Source organism: Perognathus longimembris, chromosome 4 (genome assembly GCF_023159225.1).
Source record: "Perognathus longimembris pacificus isolate PPM17 chromosome 4, ASM2315922v1, whole genome shotgun sequence".
NCBI classification, from domain to species: Eukaryota; Metazoa; Chordata; class Mammalia; order Rodentia; family Heteromyidae; genus Perognathus; species Perognathus longimembris.
This window is the reverse complement of record NC_063164.1, coordinates 38,553,411-38,573,661: the sequence shown is the minus strand read 5'-3', so window position 1 is coordinate 38,573,661 and position 20,251 is coordinate 38,553,411. Positions and strand designations below refer to the sequence as shown.

The following is a 20,251-nucleotide window of genomic DNA, read 5'->3' as shown; positions in this document are numbered from 1 at the left end:
GTGGCAAGCAAAACTGATTACTTGAGGTTTTATTTGTTAGGGTGAAGTTGGACCTGCAGGGTCCCCTGGTTCAAGTGGCTCTCCTGGACAACGAGGAGAACCTGGACCTCAAGGACATGCTGGTGCTCAAGGTCCTCCTGTAAGTATCAAACACTTCAATTGACAGGAAGAGACAAATATTTCAATGTTGCTATCCAGGAAAATAAAATAAACTTGTAAAAATAGAGAATGGATGGCACAATTATTTGATATTTTGAAAGATGTGCCACAATCTCTAATTATGAATCTTTATGATTGGAAATTATGGTACATAAAAGATTATTTCATAATCTATTGGGACATGATACATTATTTAATAACAAACCAAGCACATATATCTTTAAATTTAAATAATGATCTTTATTAAGTTTCATAGGTTGAACTATGGTTGGAGGACTATACTACACATGATATTTTCCAATTACATTTTAAACTCAAAAGTACATATGCACTATAAGCAATATTAACAATATGCTCTCTTCCAGGGCCCTCCTGGGAATAACGGTAGTCCTGGTGGTAAAGGTGAAATGGTAAGCAGCCTCCTTGTCTCATTCACATACACATTTGTGCAATTTAAGTGAGATATTCAGCAGAATCCAACCTTTGCTGATGTGAATGTCTTTGGGTTGCTTTTAGGGACCAGCTGGCATTCCTGGAGCTCCAGGCCTACTAGGACCCAGAGGTCCTCCCGGACCCCCTGGTACTAATGGGGTTCCTGGACAACGAGGCAGTGCAGTAAGCTGACTTGTTTTTTGTTGTTGTTGTCTGAAGTTGTTGCTTAATGTTCATGATAGTTATTAGTTGCATTTCTTTTGTTCCTGTTCACTTGCATTTGGAGTGATTTCACTCTGGTCTCACTTATGTATTTTGTTATTTTTGGTATTTTGTTAATCAAGTCTTTCCTCTTTTTAAGCCAATATTTTGTTTCACTTTTAGGGTGAACCTGGTAAGAATGGTGCTAAAGGAGAACCCGGAGCAAGAGGTGAACGTGTAAGTACTGCCTCCACAGACTTATTATTTTTTGACTTACTTTTTTCTTTCTTTTTTTTAAATTCTATCTCTTTCTCTCTTTCTTCCTTTTGGTACTGGGAATTGAAGTCAGGGCTTTGCAGTTGCTACCTGCTCTAACTCTTGATCCACACACTAGTCCTTTTTACTTTATTTTTTAGTCTTTCTGTTCATTTGTTTTTCCTTTGAGCTGACCTTAAACATCAGCTGTCCTGCTTATGCCTCTTAGATAGTTGGTATTGCAAGTGCAAACCACCACAGCCAATTGTTTTGTCGAGGTGACACTTCACTAACTTTTTGCTCTGGCTGGTCTTGAACCACAATCCGTAAATCTCTGCCTTCAGACTGGCCTTTCAAGTGTGATCCAATGTGCCAAGTCCCAGGTTTGGTTCAAACAGGTAGATATTTTACAATTTAATTCACTTGTGATGCCTTATTTTACATCCACTTTTTGTTTTAGGGTGAAGCTGGATCCCCAGGTATTCCAGGACCTAAAGGTGAAGATGGCAAAGATGGATCACCTGGAGAACCCGGTGCAAATGGACTTCCAGGTGCTGCAGGAGAAAGGGTAGGTTTTGCAATTAGAGCAGCTGAAAGAAAAGCAACACCATATCATCAAATGAGACTTGAACTTGAATGAAATATTCAAGAATCATGGTATTTAGAGCTTTACCTTGGATGTAATATTCAAAAATTATGAACAAATTTTAATCTTTTAGACTGAAATATTTGACTCCTTACTTCTAGGGTGCCCCTGGATTCCGAGGACCTGCAGGGCCAAATGGCATTCCAGGAGAAAAGGTAGAAAACTCTAGCTTCTATTTTCCTAAATGCTAATGTTACAAATTGATATAACGTAACAGTGTCTCATTCATGCAAACCTAAAAATTTGAGAGAAATATATTACAGTTAAAAAAGTAATTCTCTTGGTAACACAGTGACCTCTAGCCTTCCAAGGTCACTTTCCTGCGTTTCCAACTAATGTAAGTCACTTGATCTCTACCTAATAAATTGGAAACCACTTATCTGAGCAGCATTGCATGAATAAGAAAATGTGCCTGAGAGTTCTTTAATTTTAAACCATCAAAGACATTTGGCTTTAAATGCACATAAATGTATTGTTATGCTCAATGATACCATTTGTTTTAAATATCTGAAGTTCATCATCACAGTTGCTTCAATTGTCTTTTTTTTTTTTTTTTTTTTACTTTCAACCTGACTATCCCAGCTAAGCCAATGTGGTTTGATAGATAGAATATCAGTAATACACCAACTCACTTTATAAGGCAAAATAATGTCAATTGTTATAACCTAAGTTTTCTGCTGTCTGGGTCAATGAAGACTCTTTCAAAGATTCGTTCATATATTTCACATCATAGGGTCCCGCTGGGGAGCGCGGTGGTCCAGGTCCCGCGGGGGCAAGGGGCGTGGCTGGAGAACCTGGCAGAGATGGGGCCCCTGGAACTCCAGGAATAAGGGTATGAAAAAACTTTTGATTACATAACATTGTAATTTGGTAAGAAATTAAGCAAGGAAACTGAAGATGGATCAAAGAGTAAGTCTGAATATATCTTTTACAAGATTCAGGAAACAACAAAACAAACTTCTTTTAAGAAAACAGAGTAGATCAAGAAAATACACAATTTAACATTTGACTAAGATGATTCATAGACCAAAAAATGATGAACAAATATTACTCTATATATGTAAATGAAAAATCTCAAATTTTTAGAAATAGGTTCTATTATGTTTCATTCTTTTTAAGTCTTCAATAACCTTAATACTGACTTCTTTTATTTAGGGTGTGCCTGGAAGCCCAGGAGGACCAGGAAATGATGGAAAACCAGGGCCTCCAGTATGTACAATTTAAAACATTTATTTTACTAGCCTAGTAAAAAATATATTACGCACTTTTAGGCTACATTTGACTTATGATATACCTTCATATGATTTTTAGCTAAACTTGCTGAATGAAATGGTCTTTCTTTGTCACTAGGGAAGTCAAGGGGATAGTGGGCGTCCTGGACTTCCTGGGCCACCTGGTCCTCGAGGTCAGCCTGGTGTCATGGGATTCCCTGGTCCTAAAGGAAATGATGTGAGTTCCTTCATTACTGTCTTCAATAGGCATTTGGCAGTTAACTGACTTTCCATGTGAGAATGAATGTTAAAAATGGCCTAAATTTACTGCACTCCTCATTACAAGAAAATGTATATGATACACATGTTAATGGTTATGAACATGATGTGTGTGTGTGAGTGTGTGTGTGTGTGAAGCAGATTAAAAATAGGAAAAGCCAAAAGATTACTGATTTTTTTTTTTTTAGAATTAGTAAATGTGATCTGCTTCTTTAGGGTGCTCCTGGTAAGAATGGAGAACGAGGTGGACCTGGAGGACCTGGCCTTCCAGTATGTTGACTTTCCCAATTATTGTTAGCCTTCTAAACAATGCCACCATCCCCAATATTAGGACTTCCTGTGAGCTGCATTGATCCCACTTTCCTGTTGCTTTAAGGGTCCTCCTGGGAAGAATGGTGAAGCTGGACCTCAGGGTCCCCCAGGACCTACTGTAAGTTCATTCATGTAAACCAAAAACCAAAGTAGGATGGAGGGAGGGAAGGCATGAGTCTTCAGAAACCATGTGATCTGTGACAATGTCATTATTGCTCACAAAACAATTATGCTACTTACCCAATTATGCTAGTCACCCAGCTAATATGTCTGCTTTGGGTCACTTCCATAACCCAGGCTTTATTCCCCTTTCTTCATATTCTTACTTTCTAAATTGAGGTATAGACCTGGTAAGATGCCAACTCTACACTAACTATAAAAGTGCATTTTATAATGGAATATATTATTGTATGTTTTGACATAGGGACCATCTGGTGACAAGGGAGATGCAGGACTTCCTGGTCCACAGGGATTACAAGTAAGACCTGTTCTTTAAATGCCATTGGGCACTTAGGTTTAATAGACAATTCTGTGCTTTACATTCATAGTTATTTTTCTTCAGTAAATTGACAGTTCTAAGTTTCATGACCTACTAAATTGCAATTCATAGATGTTTAATTGTGAGTCTGTTTTCCACACTTAAGTAAAATATCAACCAATGATAACAATTATATGTTTATGTCTAAGGGAGAATGCATATATTAGGTTATTTTTTTAATTAAGTTTATATCATAGTTCCATATGCTCAACATCATTTTATGACATAAATCTACATAGCTAAGTTCATCTTAACATGTTTACTAATTAACATGTACTTAAATTAACTGAAAATATAAATAAACACGAGTTTGTAATGTGTAATCTCATTTCTGTCACTGGAATTTTAATAGCATAAAATGTATATTTTTTGCAGACCATGAAAAGCATTTTTGATAGCAGGCAGAAATATGTTGGTGTGTAAGAAATGTGCTTAAATATATTTAAATTGCTTACATTAATAAAGCAGTGTCTGAACCCATCCCCTAATACAAACACGCTTCTTTGCAGGGCCTGCCTGGTCCTGGTGGTCCTCCAGGAGAAAATGGAAAACCTGGAGAAGCAGTAAGTCACATTTACTCTAGTCAATCTAGAAATCAAAAAACTAAATGGTAAAAATCTATCAGTTATTAACTTTTGCATGTTTTAATGCCATGATTATCTAAAATTTGACATTTAGTGTTTGTATTATCAAACAAAGCATTTAAAAGGTAAGGTTTAACCTTGCAAGTTTAAATTTTGCTACTAAGTAAAAGAACTAAAGAAAATGCAAACCCTTAAGATATGAATAATTATGCTACACACAAACAAATCCTATATGTGTGCTGCTTATACTTATATAACCGCTATGATAAAGGTTTAATTGTGTAACACTTACCTTTCAGGGTCCAAAGGGTGAAGCTGGTGCACCCGGAGCTCCTGGCGGCAAGGTGAGACTTCAACTTCTCTTATTTCTTCAATCAGTTATACAACAATTCACGAGTGATACATTTTAGTGTGTCAAGCACAGCCTTGCAAGAGTTTGTTGATTCCAATTAGAGGGATTTGAGACATTTATCACATGTTAAATTCACTTTGTTTTAGAGATTCTGGTTTTTTGATATTAGTAAGTACTACAGAAAATTAGCCAGGTTGAAATATCAAAGGGAAAATAATGCTAATAATTGATTCTCTATAGAAAAGCTGTTTTGATAAAGGTTTGAAAATAATAAATATTTCAAGGATGCATTGCATTCAGGTGGACCAATTCAGCTGTGTCCCATTCAGCTAGTCACCGGTTTTATAGCTACTACAAGTTCTAAACGGTTCAAAGGTCAGGTTATGGCCTACTGGCCCATATCAAAAGTATACAATTCATAATGGCTTTTTTCGGCTTTGGGTTTTTTTTTTTTTTAATGTGAGTGTTACATTGTTCTATGACAGGGTGATGCTGGAGCCCCTGGTGAACGTGGACCCCCTGGATTAGCAGGGACCCCGGGTACTAGAGGTGGAGCCGGTCCCCCTGGCCCAGAAGGAGGAAAGGTAAATTCACAAAATTTGATTTTGCTAGACTGTAGGAAGTGCCTTCCCATTCCCTTGTAATTGAATACTCACCATGCGTTTATGTATTTTCAGGGTCCTGCTGGCCCCCCTGGGCCGCCTGGTACTTCTGGTTCCCCTGGTCTACAAGGAATGCCTGGAGAAAGAGGAGGCCCTGGAGGTCCAGGTCCGAAAGGTGAAAAGGTAATGAATTGTGTTTAACTTTATCATGGAATAAAGCAGACATTGTTGATTAAGGGAAAGCCACACATTTGGAAAGTAATCTGTTTTCCAAATTAACGTTATCATTTTATTGTAAGTGAAATTTGGAATGGATGCCAAGAGTGATTGTGAATTACAGCACCTAGTATGCATTCCAACAGATCCCATGTTAATGCTTTTCTTGTACTGAGAATATTGTACTGATAATGTTTCTTTGACAGGGTGAACCAGGAAGTTCAGGTGCTGATGGTGCTCCAGGAAAAGATGGCCCTAGGGTAAGTGAACACTTCTGGGGAAAAACAGCCTCAATTATGCATGTTATAAGACAGTTCCTTAATTTCAAATTTTATTATTTCCAAAAGCTATTTATAATAAATGACAACATAATTTACCACCTTTACACCTTCTGGACTTTTAAAACTTTTAAATCTAATCACTTGATTGTTTAAACGATTTACAATATATGTTGTCTACAGTGACCTAAGAATGATAAACTTAGGAGAAAAATGATGGTTGTAGTTAACAATTTAATAAGTTGCTAAAATCAAGTCAGTGTTGTTCATTAGAAAACATTTTATTTTAAAACAAGAATTTTAATCTTGTGCTGTATTTACAGCATAAAATACTAGTAATAAACATATGTAAGTTGTCAATACCTGTAGTTTATACAACCTCAAGGACATCAACCCAAGTAATGAAAAATCAATCTTGAAACATTAGAAATTGTATGATTCCTGTAATATTCAGGAAGTGAGGAACATACCAATGACCACTGGGAATTAGGAACTAGGGAGAGGAAGACAGATAAGGTTCTCCAGAGGTGACCTCAGAGAACTATGGGTGACAGTATGTTTGAGTGTGACAGTTATCAGGCCAGCTACTTGTGTGATAAAATTTAGATAAAGCTACACATACATAAACACACACACACACATGCACACACACACAATATATCCTTCAAGGCATGATATAAATTATGTAATCTGCTTTATTAGATGAATAATATGTTTATATGTACTTTATTTGATTAATAAGGGGAATGCTCTTGTTTTCTTCAAAATAATATATATATAATATGCATATTTATTTATTTATTTCCTTTAGGGTCCTACTGGTCCTATTGGCCCCCCTGGCCCAGCTGGTCAGCCTGGAGATAAGGTAACAAATAACAACAATTGGAAGTAAAGCTAAAACATTTTCTGTGGAATGCACTGGACCCAAGGCAGTGGCAATATTGTTATTTGTTCTCTCTTTTCTCAGGGTGAAGGTGGAGCTCCAGGACTTCCAGGAATAGCTGGACCACGTGGTGGCCCTGTAAGTATTAGAGATATGTTCAACGTGTTTAGACCCATATCAGCCAATGCTGCTTGCACGTCCTATTTTACCAGCCCCACATGCCCCCTAAGCCTCAATTTTAGGATTCTATGTTTAGAAATATACAGCATACAGGGGAATGTTAAATTTCTTAAATCTAAACTCCACAAGATATAATTTTTAATTGCAATCTTTTTTTTTAATTTTTTTGCCAGTCCTGGGGCTTGAACTCAGGGTCTGAACACTGTCCCTGGCTTCTTTTTGCTCAAGGCTACTCTGCAACTTGAGCCACAGCACCACTTCCAGCTTTTTTCTATATATATGTGGTGCTGAGGAATTGAACCCAGGGCGTCATGTATACGAGGCAAGCACTTTACCACTAGGCCATATTCCCAGCCCTAATTGCAAACTTTTAAATGAATAAACTGGGAAAATTATAAGCATTGAACAAGGACAATATTCATTTGTAGTTAAGTGTCTCTTAAACTTATAGACACTTGAGAGATTCCTTCTCAAAATAAAATTCTCTACCTAAACTCTTTAATTAATTTTATTTATGCAATTTCTCCACCTGAATCCTCTAAAATTCCCTGTTTAAGGATAAGGACCCAGGGTAGATGCACAGCATAATTTTTAAGGCAATTATTTCCAATTATCCCACTTACATTTTAAATATTTATATTTTATAGATTATATACTTCAGTGCATTAAATTGAAATACCACTGGAATACCTTTTTAAAATGCTTTTTTTTTTTTTTTTTTTTTTTTTTTTGCCAGTCCAGGGGCTTGGACTCAGGGCCTGAGCACTGTCCCTGGCTTCTTTTTGCTCAAGGCTAGCACTCTGCCACTTGAGCCACAGCGCCACTTCTGGCCATTTTCTGTGTATGTGGTGCTGGGGAATCGAACCCAGGGCTTCATGTATACAAGGCAAGCTCTCTTGCCACTAGGCCATATCCCCAGCCCCTTAAAATGCTTTCTTATAAATAACAAGCAGACACACAGAGAATCCTTAGTTTTATCATTGTTCACCTCTAGTTTTGTGAGCAAGTAGAGAGAAATTCAGAAGTTAAGCTACATCTGTTACCTTAGCACATTTCCTGATTAAAGGGAGGAGTAGACAATGCAGGAGACAATGTGCCCTGTGGCTAAGGAGAAACTTTCTCATCCAGGGCGAGAGGGGTGAACAAGGACCACCAGGACCTGCCGGCTTCCCAGGTGCTCCTGTAAGTATGAATACTTAAACACATCTGTCCCTCAACCCAGTCACCACTTTGCTGAGCAGTATGTCTGCTCTTCCTTCTGTCACTTATTTCCTGAGCAGTTATTTGAAACTCATTGTTTTGTTTGCTTATTTTACCCCCTATTTAATCTTTAAACAATAGAAACGATACTCGTGCCTGATGCTGAGTCTGGGTAATAAGGATTAAGCAACACCACAAATTTAAACACCAGAAATTTAAACATTTTCTATTATCAGCTGATAGGATTGAAATTGCTCTAAATCTAACGTTTTCCTCAAGAGAATTCTCTGATGTTTATTTTCAGATGCTCAATCCTCAGAAAGACTTTCTCCCTAAGAACAGATAACATATGATCTTTGCTTTCCTGATGATTGTCTTCTATCACAAAAATACTTCAATGGATAGTTTGGGACATATGTTCCATGAGCCTCTTATTCCTATTTTTATTTAAGCTGCAATAATATTGCAAAGGGCTCTAGCTCACAACTTGTTGTTCATTTTGCATACAGGGTCAGAATGGTGAACCTGGTACTAAAGGAGAAAGAGGCTCCCCTGGGGAGAAAGGTGAAGGAGGACCCCCTGGAGTTGCAGGACCCCCTGGAGGTTCTGGACCTGCTGTAAGTCCCCTATCTAAGCCTTCTAATGGAAAACACTTTGGTTTATTAACAATTCAATATTGCGAATGAGATTGCTTGTCATGCAGAAGAGTCATGGGAATATACTTCTAAATTTGAATCTTGGGTCCAGTCTCCTAGGTATGGCCATATTCAAGTCACTTTAATCCTTCAAAAATTTTAATTTTAGTTAAATAATTATACAAAGGGGTTGCCACTCAACAAAGCAGTGCATCTCGGTCCATGTCACCCCTTCCAACTCCTTCATCCACCCCTACCAACTGACTCTTCTCTTAATTTTCTTAATTTTCAATTTTCTTAATTTTATAGAATATACATTAAATTTTTTGTTCATCTACCTCTCTCCCACTGAACCACACCATCCCTTTCCAGGACCCCCTTCCTGGTGTTTATTTTATTGAACTCTGACTTTGCCTTTCTAAGGAATTATACCATTTAAGTTCTCCTTTGATTCTACCTTATTTCAGTTGATACATTTATATACACTTGCATACCACCCAATGCATTTGCTTATAAATTTATAAGCAAATTCTAGCAACTCTCTTTCAAAGACTTAATGCTTCTTTCAAATTTTTTTTTTTTTTACTTTAAAGCTGTACCTAATACCTCCTCTCTTCTTCACAGGGACCTCCTGGCCCCCAAGGTGTCAAGGGTGAACGTGGCAGTCCTGGTGGTCCTGTAAGTATTGGACATTAATCTGTTATACCTTGAATTACTTTGAAGACATTCATTGGTGCAAACCTGTATGAAAGCTATTTTAAAGACACTAAAGCCATACAGCTAATATATAATCATAGTGACTCATTTATGAGGTAGGTGTAAATTCCAAATGAAAACACAAGCCATAAATCACATCAAGGTAGAAAGCAGATCTTGACTTATTTCTGATAACTTGGATTTATTTGTAGCGCTTGTTTATGGTGTACTTCTATCTTTGAAATTCAAAACCCTTGTTATGCTTTCACAGGGTGCTGCTGGCTTCCCAGGTGCTCGAGGTCTTCCTGGTCCTCCTGGCAATAACGTAAGTGCTTTGCAAAGTCCTTTTTGGCATTATGTGTTTCAGAAAGAATGGCATACACCTGTAGGATGAGAATCTTACATGTTTTTATTTACCAACTGGGAAATTGTTTGAAAGAAGGTAAGAAATAGAAGAAAAAGCTCATTTATTCATGACAAATATTTACAGTTCCAAACATTCTTTACAGGGCAACCCAGGACCTCCTGGTACTAGTGGTGCCCCAGGCAAAGATGGGCCCCCAGGTCCTGCAGGTAACAGTGGTTCTCCTGGAAACCCCGGCGTGGCTGGACCAAAAGGCGATGCTGGCCAACCTGGAGAGAAGGGACCACCTGGTGCTCAGGGCCCTCCAGTGAGTTGCTTCACTGTTCCATCCATGGACAAAACGATTTTGCTCCTCTCCACAAATCCAATGAAAGAAAACGTAATCACATGCAGATGAGGTGAGACTTTATTCTATGTCCTAACAGGGAGCCCCAGGCCCACTTGGAATCGCAGGGATTACAGGAGCGCGAGGTCTCGCGGGACCCCCAGGCATGCCAGGTCCTAGGGGAAGCCCTGGTCCTCAAGGTATCAAGGTGAGTGCTATGATCGCTCACCAGACTCTGCTTTCCTTTGATAACATTCAGCGGTGGCTTCATATCAAATATGACAAGGCTTTGTCAGATAAGTACAACTTATTCAAGAGATAACCTTTATTCTTGATTTTCAGAAACAGATGTTATGAAATGACTCGAGTCCACAAATAAAACAAATCATAGGCAAATCTTGAACAGAAACAAAAGTAAACTGATGCTACTTAATGCTAATCTGGCCTTTTCACACACCTCCGTTAGTAAAACTGAGAGCATTCTTTATTCATCACTATTAATCTTGAAAGGGAACTATGCTGAATTTATGAATCTGTGAAAGATTTTAAATGCTACCAATTCTTATTTTCTAAAGTCAGCTTACACTTACGATTGTCTCTCACTATCAAAACCTAGTCCTTAGCATCTAAAATAACCATTCACTAAATAGGATAATAGTACTCATGTGAATGATACTTAAAGTACCTCTTAAGACAGAAATAAATGTTCAACAAAAGCTAACTGTATAGTTTCATGTTGACTCATCATTATTTCTATCTCCCAATACTATTTCTACATCTCAGAATATTCTGAAAATAATTGGTGTAATGACACACTTATTTGCCATCCCAAGTCCCTGAGCAAGTAAACATATTAGAAGCTTGCTTTCTCCAAGTATTTTTCTCCATGGAGAGCATAAGTTTAAGAAAAATAATTTCAATACGAATCTAATAAAAACAGAATTTTTTTTCTTGGAGAATTAATGAGATCTGATAGAACCTTGCTAAGTAGCTTTTTAAATGAAAGGAAAATGCCTTTTATTCCTTTGTACACAGGGTGAAAGTGGAAAGCCAGGAGCAAGTGGCCACAATGGAGAACGTGGTCCTCCAGGACCCCAAGGTCTTCCTGGTCTGGCTGGTACTGCTGGTGAACCCGGAAGAGATGTAAGTAGCAGTTCTAAGAGAATGTTCAACCTGTCAGAGAGTGACCTTTTCTGTAAGGAAAGGTCCAAAGAGTCTTAATTCCTAACAATAAAGAAGACCATATAGCAAAATTCCTTTCTTCTCTACTAACTTACAGCTTTTTATATTGCAACTTAAATAGCTTTAAACCCCTATATTCACGAACATTTACCCTCAAAATAATTGCTAATGAAGAAAATATAGATTCTAGTTAAATTAGGAAACTAGTTAGTGGAGAAATTCTGAATTTACAATGTTTTCTGGGTGAAAATGTTTGAAGGTTATATATGCTTAGTCATTTTCTATTCATTTATTTATTTCTAAATAAATGTGATTTTAAGTTTACAAATCATAATTATATATATTTATAGGTAAAATGAGATATTTGGAGACAAAATAATTAAATAAATCTAATTTAATTGAGATTTTTAATCTCAGTTCAGACAGCATTTCTCCTCTTCCATCAGTATCTTTTTTAGACTTTTTTCCTACTTACTTCTCTTCATATGACCTTGTGAGATTTTATGAAAACTGATTTATTACATCAGTTCTGTGATTCTTTCAAAGGCCAAACCCCATTATAATACCCAAATGTTTTTATTCCCTAATAAGTTTCAACACCCTTGTGAATGTATGGTTGTGTTAAGAATAAATGGCTTAAGCCATATATGGTAGTGCATGCCTGTAATTCCAAGACGAGATTTAGGCAGAAAAATCATGAATTTGAGGTTAGACCGGGTTATATAATGAATCTTAGGACAGCCTCAAATACATAACAATAGGAGAGGAAGAGAGAGATAACAAGAGAGAGTCTTCTATAGTATTTAACAGTTTAGAGGAATTTGATTTTCTTTCTTTCTTTTTTTTCCAATCAGGGAAACCCTGGATCCGATGGTCTCCCAGGACGAGATGGATCTCCTGGTGGCAAGGTATAACAAATGCCTGTACAGTAGGCTTGTATAATTAAAGTAAATGATCATCACATTGAGGCTGTATCTCTTGATTTTGTCCCCAGGGTGATCGTGGTGAAAATGGCTCTCCTGGTGCCCCCGGTGCTCCAGGTCACCCAGGCCCCCCTGGTCCTGTCGGTCCTGCTGGAAAGAGTGGTGACAGAGGAGAAACTGTGAGTTCAAATAATCTTTGTGTGTGAGTTTCTCTCAGTGAATTACATTATAACAAGAAGACACTGGTCAGATATTACAGCCCCACCGCCCAAAAAAAAATTGCTGTCACTTATGTTGTAGTTTTTAGGAAAATCATTCTTAGGCAAATGCCCTAATAAAGATAAGCTGGAAGATTCTGGCAATGCCATTAAAGAAATCCTTGCTAAAATATGATGCAGTATTAATCAGAACAGAGGAGATATAGTCTGAATTAATAGAACCATTTTAAGCTTTTCTAGGTAGACACCCCCCCTTAAATATATAAACAAAGGACAAAACAATATTAATTTCTAAAATAATACATGTTTCTATGAAATTATTAACTTTTTGACACCAAAATGGTACTGATACCTGTAGCAACCCTATGTATGTTTCATGTCTTGGATGTTTCTGTCTTAGGGTCCTTCGGGTCCGTCTGGTGCTCCTGGTCCTGCTGGTTCCCGAGGTCCTCCTGTAAGTTTTGTCTTTATTTTTTAATGTGCTAGGTTTTACTTCTTAACTCATTCTAAAATGTAGGAAATATTCTGCTTTTTGGCATATTCAAGAAAACGAAAAGACAAATACTTTTGGAACTAGTATAAACTACTCACCTTTGATGATGCAGAAAACAGTTCAGAGTTTAAAATGTTCCTTGGGGATAAAGGATATAAGCTGCAATTATGAGGATTCCATACAATTGGCCATCTGAAAGGAAAGCAACCTCAAACACACACACACACACACACACACACACACAACAGTGTCTATTGCTCCACATATGAAGTGCTTGTGATGGTGATTTCTAGCTAATAATATGCTATAGATTAATTCTCATCCATTGTATTTTTCCAATCTGCATGTGGCTATGATCTTAATTTGAAATGTATTTCTAAAGGGTCCCCAAGGCCCACGTGGTGACAAAGGTGAAACTGGTGAACGTGGATCTAATGGCATCAAAGGACATCGAGGATTCCCAGGCAACCCAGGTCCCCCAGGTTCTCCAGTAAGTGAATCCATTGTTTGTTAGAAAAGCTAAGACTAAGTTTCAGCTAGTGATGAGGCAAATATTAGAGACTCATAGTAGGATGCTTTCCATCTCAGGCAGTATATGCTGTATACTGGATAAAATCAGTGGATATGAAGCAATAGATTAAAGAAAGAAAATTATGGAGGCCCACCTGATCACCATATTCTTCATGTGATCAACATGTACAGTTTCTGAACTGATTTCTGTCACCTTTTGCTTTGTAGGGTGCTGCTGGTCATCAGGGTGCAGTTGGAAGTCCAGGACCTGCAGGCCCCAGAGTAAGTGCCTCAGAAATACACTGGAAGATCCACATTTTAAAATATTTGTTTCATCAGCATTTATTCTAGGGTTTTGATACCATGATAACCTTTTAGGGACCTGTTGGACCCCATGGGCCTCCTGGCAAAGATGGAACAAGTGGACACCCAGGTCCCATTGGACCACCAGGACCTCGAGGTAACCGAGGAGAAAGAGGATCTGAGGTAAGACAGCACTTATTGATGTGCCTATTCAAATTTTGAGTTTTTAGAGTTTTTAAACGTCGTTATCATATTGAGTACAATGTAATCATTTAATTTAGGAATTAAAAGAGACTTTAAAGTATTCGTGCCCGCAGTGAGACTTTATACCATGTTACAACATGGAGAAATTTTTAAAACTACTCATACAGTACAGTTCAATAACTTGTTTCAAAGTAATAGCATCTCACTTAACCAAATGAATGAGTGTTGGTCTCACATTGAACATCTCTCAATTATTACCATCATAATGATTGAACACATGCAATGTATTTTGCTTTTCAAAACATTCTTGATTCCTATTTTACCACTGGTACCACCATCTCCAATGCTGTCCAACCTTAAACTTTGGGGAAAATGGAACAAACATTTTCTCTACAAATTACACATATGATAACTGGAATTAGTAAGCTAAGTCATCAACTCAAGGATGCAAACAAAGGTAGCCACAAATTTCGGGAAAGAATCTATGGAACATAATTTTATTCCTGCCATCTCAAATCTGTCATGTCAGTATTTGGGTATTGCTTCTCAGCTGTTGGCTTAGAAAGAATTCCCGAATAAAATTTGTGGTTAAGCTATACTGATTCTCTCACAGTGGAAAAATACGTATATTGGTGATGAAGTAGAGTTTAAACCAGTTATCATTGTACTATAAAAGCACAGAAATAAATCTTTGTTTAAATAATTATGTTGTGTTGTGTGAATTGTCTTGAATGTATTTTCCTGGAATCATGGCATAGACTGCAGTGATGCGTGTTTTTACCCTGTTCTAGGGCTCCCCAGGCCACCCAGGTCAACCTGGCCCTCCTGGACCTCCTGGTGCCCCTGGTCCTTGCTGCGGTGGTGGAGCTGCTGCCATTGCTGGAGTTGGAGGTGAAAAGTCTGGTGGCTTTGCACCATACTATGGAGATGAACCAATGGACTTTAAAATCAACACAGAAGAGATCATGTCTTCACTGAAATCTGTGAATGGACAGATAGAAAGCATCATTAGTCCTGACGGTTCTCGTAAAAATCCAGCACGGAACTGCAGAGACCTGAAATTCTGCCATCCTGAACTCAAGAGTGGTAAGTTTGAGAGTTTTTAGCATGCATTAGCAACAAAATGCTGCTCATGTTAGAACTGGTTACCAGAGAACATTGGCTCTGTAGATAGAAAATATCTTGCATCCAAAATGTTATTTATGTGATGCTAATTGAATTTAAAATGTTTGATGTCATAAAAACAAACATAAATAACTTCAAAATAGTTTGACTGTAGAAAAATTAAAGACAGTTTTGTATACATTTTAATACAAATCATAATTTGGCATATTTTTGAATATCATCATTAACAAAATGATTTGTATGACAAAGTATCATGTCTCATTGTGTTCTTAGGATGAAATATACATACTTATAAGTTAATTTTATTAATTTATTTTCTAATATCCTATAATTGTATTGAATTTATACTTTCATATTTATTACTATTTAAATTATTGTAATAATTGCTAAAAATTTCAAAGCTTGGAACCAAATAAACCTCCTAGAGTAGTATATAGAATTGAATAGGTTATTGCAATAACTTGAGAATTTTTATATCTAAGTTAGTTCTTTCTGAAAAGTAAAATTATCTCAAGCTATCAAATATTTTATTCTGATTTTTTACCTTTACTCAGAAATTTCAGGAAGTTATATAAAATAGAAAACCTGAGTCAATTTGGATAGCATATATCAACATACATTAAACAAAATTACATCAAATATTTAGTTATCTTTTTTTAAAAAAGCTATCTTAACAGATATAATACCAATGAATAGCTCTTGATTTCAATCATCACCATTGTTCAAAACCAAGATGTTTTATTTCCATGCTGCCTATAGTTATAACCAATGGTTTTTGGGTTTTTTTTTTCAAATTTTTATTATCAAACTGATGTACAGAGAGGGTACAGTTTCATACGTTAGTCATTGGATACATTTCTTGTACTGTTTGTTACATCGTCCCACATTCCCCCCTCCCTTCTCCCCCTTTCCCTTTCCCCCCATGAGGTGTTCAGTTCACTTACACCAAACAGTTTTACAAGTATTGCTTTTGTAGTTGTTTGTCTTTTTTTACCCTGTGTCTCTCGAATTTGGTATTCCCTTTCAATTTCCTAGTTCTAATGCCAGTATAGATGGTTTCCAATATACTCAGATAAGATTACAGAGATAGTGTAGATACAACCACAGGAAGGTGATACAAGAACATCATCAATAGTAGAAGCTACAGATACACATGGGACGTTGAAAGTAGTTACAACTGTGATATAACAATCGTTTCCATAACATGGAGTTCATTTCACTTAGCATCATCTTATGTGTTCATAAGGGTATAGCTATTGGGCTCTTGTGATCCTCTGCTGTGACTTGCCTAAACCTGTGCTAATTATTCCCAATAAGGGAGACCATAGAGTCCATGTTTCTTTGAGTCTGGCTCACTTCACTAAGTATAATTTTTCCAACTCCTTACATTTCCTTACAAATGGGGCAATGTCATTCTTTCTGATAGAGGCATAAAATTCCATTGTGTATATGTACCACATTTTCCTGATCCAATGGTTTTTTATCTCAATTTCATTCTAAACATTTCTCTATAGGCCATATATAAAGTACTAATAATACATTAGCAGTTAAAACTATGAATGTCTCACCAAATAAACAAACAAAAGCATTCTGGTGTGCATTTTATGATTGGATTTGTTATAAGAAATTTCCATTGTCCTTTTCTTGTGACTCCTCAGGAGAGTACTGGGTTGACCCTAACCAAGGCTGCAAGATGGATGCCATCAAAGTTTTCTGTAATATGGAGACTGGGGAAACATGTATCAGTGCCAGCCCCATGAGCGTTCCACGTAAGAACTGGTGGAGAGACTCAGGTGCCGAGAAGAAACATGTTTGGTTTGGAGAGTCCATGGATGGTGGCTTTCAGGTAAGAAAGGATACATCCTGTTAAGCAAGTCATCTTTACTTACTTGACATGTTTGTTGCTTCAATCTTTTGGTCAGAAGTTAAGTTAGTTAAAAAATAGAAGCCAAATAATTTTTTAGATATTCAAATGAATATATGTTCATAACTAGACCCTCAATAAGAGCTAAACCACTAGGAATTACTTTGCAGGCAAACATTGTCCTGTTACTCTTAGAGATATTCACTGTGACATCCTCTCTATAAATACATATGTATATATGAATTTTCAGGTTATGGATATATAGAGAATACATATATGAATGAATGAATATGTATATATATACATGAATACTCAATATTGCAATGACTATATTAATACTACTAAAACCCTTACTGAAACCCTTAAATAAAGTTGTAAAGAGTTCTACTGGTACCCATTACAGTTCAGCTATGGCAATCCTGAGCTTCCTGAAGATGTCCTGGATGTACAGTTGGCATACCTTCGACTTCTCTCCAGCCGGGCATCCCAAAACATCACATACCACTGCAAGAATAGCATTGCATACATGGATCAGGCCAGTGGAAATGTAAAAAAAGCTTTGAAGCTGATGGGGTCTAATGAAGGTGAATTCAAAGCTGAAGGAAATAGCAAATTCACATACACAGTCCTAGAGGATGGTTGCACTGTAAGTAACAAAAGCTTTATATTCATGGATTATAATTCACTTAGAAATTCTAGTTTAGTCATTCCATTTTTTTCTGGTCCTGTACTTGAACTTGAAGCCTGAGTGCTATCCCTCAGCCTGTTCATGGCTAGTGCTCTACTGCTTGAGCACCACTTATGGATTTTTTGTCGTTTGTTGAAGACAAGAGTCTCATGGGGACTTTTCTTCCTGAGCTGGTTTCAAACCACAATCCTCAGATCTCATACTCCTGAGTAGCTAGGATTACAGGCATGAGCCTAGCTCAGAAATATTTTGAAAGAAGAAATAAAAATAATAGAGTAAGCCAAATATGGCATTTGTTATGAAATATATATATATATAGTAGAATATTTGTTTCAAAGCTCTTCACTTCATTTTTGGGTGGAAGCTGGTTGAAATAAGAACAAATCCATAATAACAACTTAACCTGATAACTGGGATGGTTCCTATACAGTCTGCATAATATTAATCATATGAATTAAATCTCAAATTCTGTCATTTTACAGTATAAGTTTAATTTCAAATCTATCTATTTTATTTCCATTTATGAATGAAGAAAGAACTTAGTTCTAATGTTAGAAAATTTTGTTGTGGGTAACCTACCACTTTTTAGACAATCAACTACATGCCTGGTAGCAACCACCTAGACCAGGCCTCCAGTGAGTGGGCTGGATTATGGAAATAGCCCTTGTGTGTTTAGCCTCATTTCTCACATGGCTTTTCATTTTATGAACATTGCTTATTAAGTAAAAGTATTATGACTTGAAATTATAGGTCTCCTATGTACAGAATATAACATGACATATTGATTACTCCCTTGGTGCAAAAAGATTTTTTAACTTGATCCATTTAGAGGATTTTCTATGTAATTATTATGTTATAATCATATATATGTATATATATATATATATATATATATATATTATGACTCTTTCTACAGAAACACACTGGGGAATGGAGCAAAACAGTCTTTGAATACCGAACACGGAAGGCCATGAGACTACCTATTATAGATGTTGCACCCTATGATGTTGGTGGTCCTGATCAAGAATTTGGTGTGGACATTGGCCCTGTTTGCTTTTTATAAACCAAACTCTATCTGAATCCCCAGCAAAAAAAAATTGCATTCCATCTGTGTTCTTCTTGTTCTAATCATGCCAACCAGTACAAGTGACCAATTAAATTCCAGTTATTTATTTCCAAAATTTTTGGAAAGAGTGTAATTTGACAAAAAATACTTTTTTTGCTGTTCCACAAAATGCAGTTCAAATGTCTTTTCTTTTATTTTTTTACCAATTCCAATTTCAAAATGTCTCAATGGTGCTATAATAAATAATCTTCAACACTCTTACAATAACATTGTGTCACCTTCTTTGGATCCTAGCCCATGTGCAGAGCAATGACTATGCTCACCAGTAAAAGAAAATCTTCCTTTCTGAAACAATCAAACATGAAATTAGAAATGACCTCCCTACATCAACTACCTCAACTGGTCAGAAACAGATACCTTATGAGTCTCCAAAAGACTGAGCAATTTGTAGAAATTGGCCAAACTTATTAAACCCATTGATTAATATCCTAAAATACTGGTAAGAAAATAGAGTGTGGTGGAAGAACTGAAAGAAATACTTCTAAACCACAACATTTTAAACTTAAGAATCAACTGCTTTTAAAGGTGCTGTTCCCTTTTTCTGTCATTGCTGGTAAAGATCACCAATATTTGGGAAGGCTTTAAAGACACATGTTATGGTGCTAATGAACTTGTACTTTCAAAACTCTACATCAAAATTGTTGACCTGCGTTCATACCATAAATGCACAATATCTGTACCTGTCTTCTATCACAAAGATTAATTGGCATGTCACAGGGAACTCTCTCCCTTTACTTGTAAAAGTCAACAACAAAAACCAAATGTAGGGCTGCTATTGTCAAAATAACCCAGACAATGTTCTAAAATTTCTGTAAGCTTGTATTTGGTTGTTGATCTTTCTTTTCCTTACAGACACAAATAATAAAATATCATAATGAAACTGCTGGTTTTTGTCACTTTTCCCAGATTTAATAAATAGATCACATGTGATTTTTTTTTCTGAAGTGGATCATATTCTGGCTTTACAGATTGGTAATGCTAATGATTTAAAAATAAGGGATAATATATAGTCAGAATATAGTTAATGCTCACAAGGAAATGCTATAATTTTAGGTCATATTTAATAAAATTTCCTCAGCAAAATGAGAGTTAGGGTATTATGTTCAAATGATTCTCTCAGTAAATCAGGATTTCCACAAAATGGAATTTAGCACAAAGAGAAATGCTGGCAATATAAAAGAAAGTGCTGTTCTAACATTGAAACACCTTAATATTAAGAAAAAATGACAAGTAACACGTGATTTTACCTATATGTGGAATTCAGAAA

At 36.5% G+C, this 20,251-nt stretch overlaps 1 protein-coding gene across 1 annotated transcript in view; it reads left to right on the top strand.

Annotated features, from left to right (window-relative positions):
* Window positions 1–19,865, top strand: part of Col3a1 (collagen type III alpha 1 chain) — a 39,891-nt gene extending 20,026 nt beyond the window's left edge. Inside the window, exons 16-51 of the mRNA XM_048345109.1 lie at window positions 41–139; window positions 525–569; window positions 676–774; window positions 976–1,029; window positions 1,508–1,615; window positions 1,795–1,848; window positions 2,427–2,525; window positions 2,849–2,902; window positions 3,044–3,142; window positions 3,400–3,453; window positions 3,560–3,613; window positions 3,920–3,973; window positions 4,543–4,596; window positions 4,917–4,961; window positions 5,455–5,553; window positions 5,647–5,754; window positions 5,994–6,047; window positions 6,877–6,930; window positions 7,033–7,086; window positions 8,257–8,310; window positions 8,838–8,945; window positions 9,588–9,641; window positions 9,931–9,984; window positions 10,169–10,330; window positions 10,449–10,556; window positions 11,384–11,491; window positions 12,385–12,438; window positions 12,525–12,632; window positions 13,072–13,125; window positions 13,547–13,654; window positions 13,903–13,956; window positions 14,053–14,160; window positions 14,973–15,267; window positions 16,965–17,152; window positions 17,574–17,816; window positions 18,775–19,865. Of these exons, the coding sequence (XP_048201066.1) occupies window positions 41–139; window positions 525–569; window positions 676–774; window positions 976–1,029; window positions 1,508–1,615; window positions 1,795–1,848; window positions 2,427–2,525; window positions 2,849–2,902; window positions 3,044–3,142; window positions 3,400–3,453; window positions 3,560–3,613; window positions 3,920–3,973; window positions 4,543–4,596; window positions 4,917–4,961; window positions 5,455–5,553; window positions 5,647–5,754; window positions 5,994–6,047; window positions 6,877–6,930; window positions 7,033–7,086; window positions 8,257–8,310; window positions 8,838–8,945; window positions 9,588–9,641; window positions 9,931–9,984; window positions 10,169–10,330; window positions 10,449–10,556; window positions 11,384–11,491; window positions 12,385–12,438; window positions 12,525–12,632; window positions 13,072–13,125; window positions 13,547–13,654; window positions 13,903–13,956; window positions 14,053–14,160; window positions 14,973–15,267; window positions 16,965–17,152; window positions 17,574–17,816; window positions 18,775–18,921 (3,348 nt within the window). The 3' untranslated portion in view covers window positions 18,922–19,865. The remainder of the gene's footprint in view (window positions 1–40; window positions 140–524; window positions 570–675; window positions 775–975; window positions 1,030–1,507; window positions 1,616–1,794; window positions 1,849–2,426; window positions 2,526–2,848; window positions 2,903–3,043; window positions 3,143–3,399; window positions 3,454–3,559; window positions 3,614–3,919; window positions 3,974–4,542; window positions 4,597–4,916; window positions 4,962–5,454; window positions 5,554–5,646; window positions 5,755–5,993; window positions 6,048–6,876; window positions 6,931–7,032; window positions 7,087–8,256; window positions 8,311–8,837; window positions 8,946–9,587; window positions 9,642–9,930; window positions 9,985–10,168; window positions 10,331–10,448; window positions 10,557–11,383; window positions 11,492–12,384; window positions 12,439–12,524; window positions 12,633–13,071; window positions 13,126–13,546; window positions 13,655–13,902; window positions 13,957–14,052; window positions 14,161–14,972; window positions 15,268–16,964; window positions 17,153–17,573; window positions 17,817–18,774) is intronic.
* The last annotated feature ends 386 nt before the right edge of the window (window positions 19,866–20,251 follow it).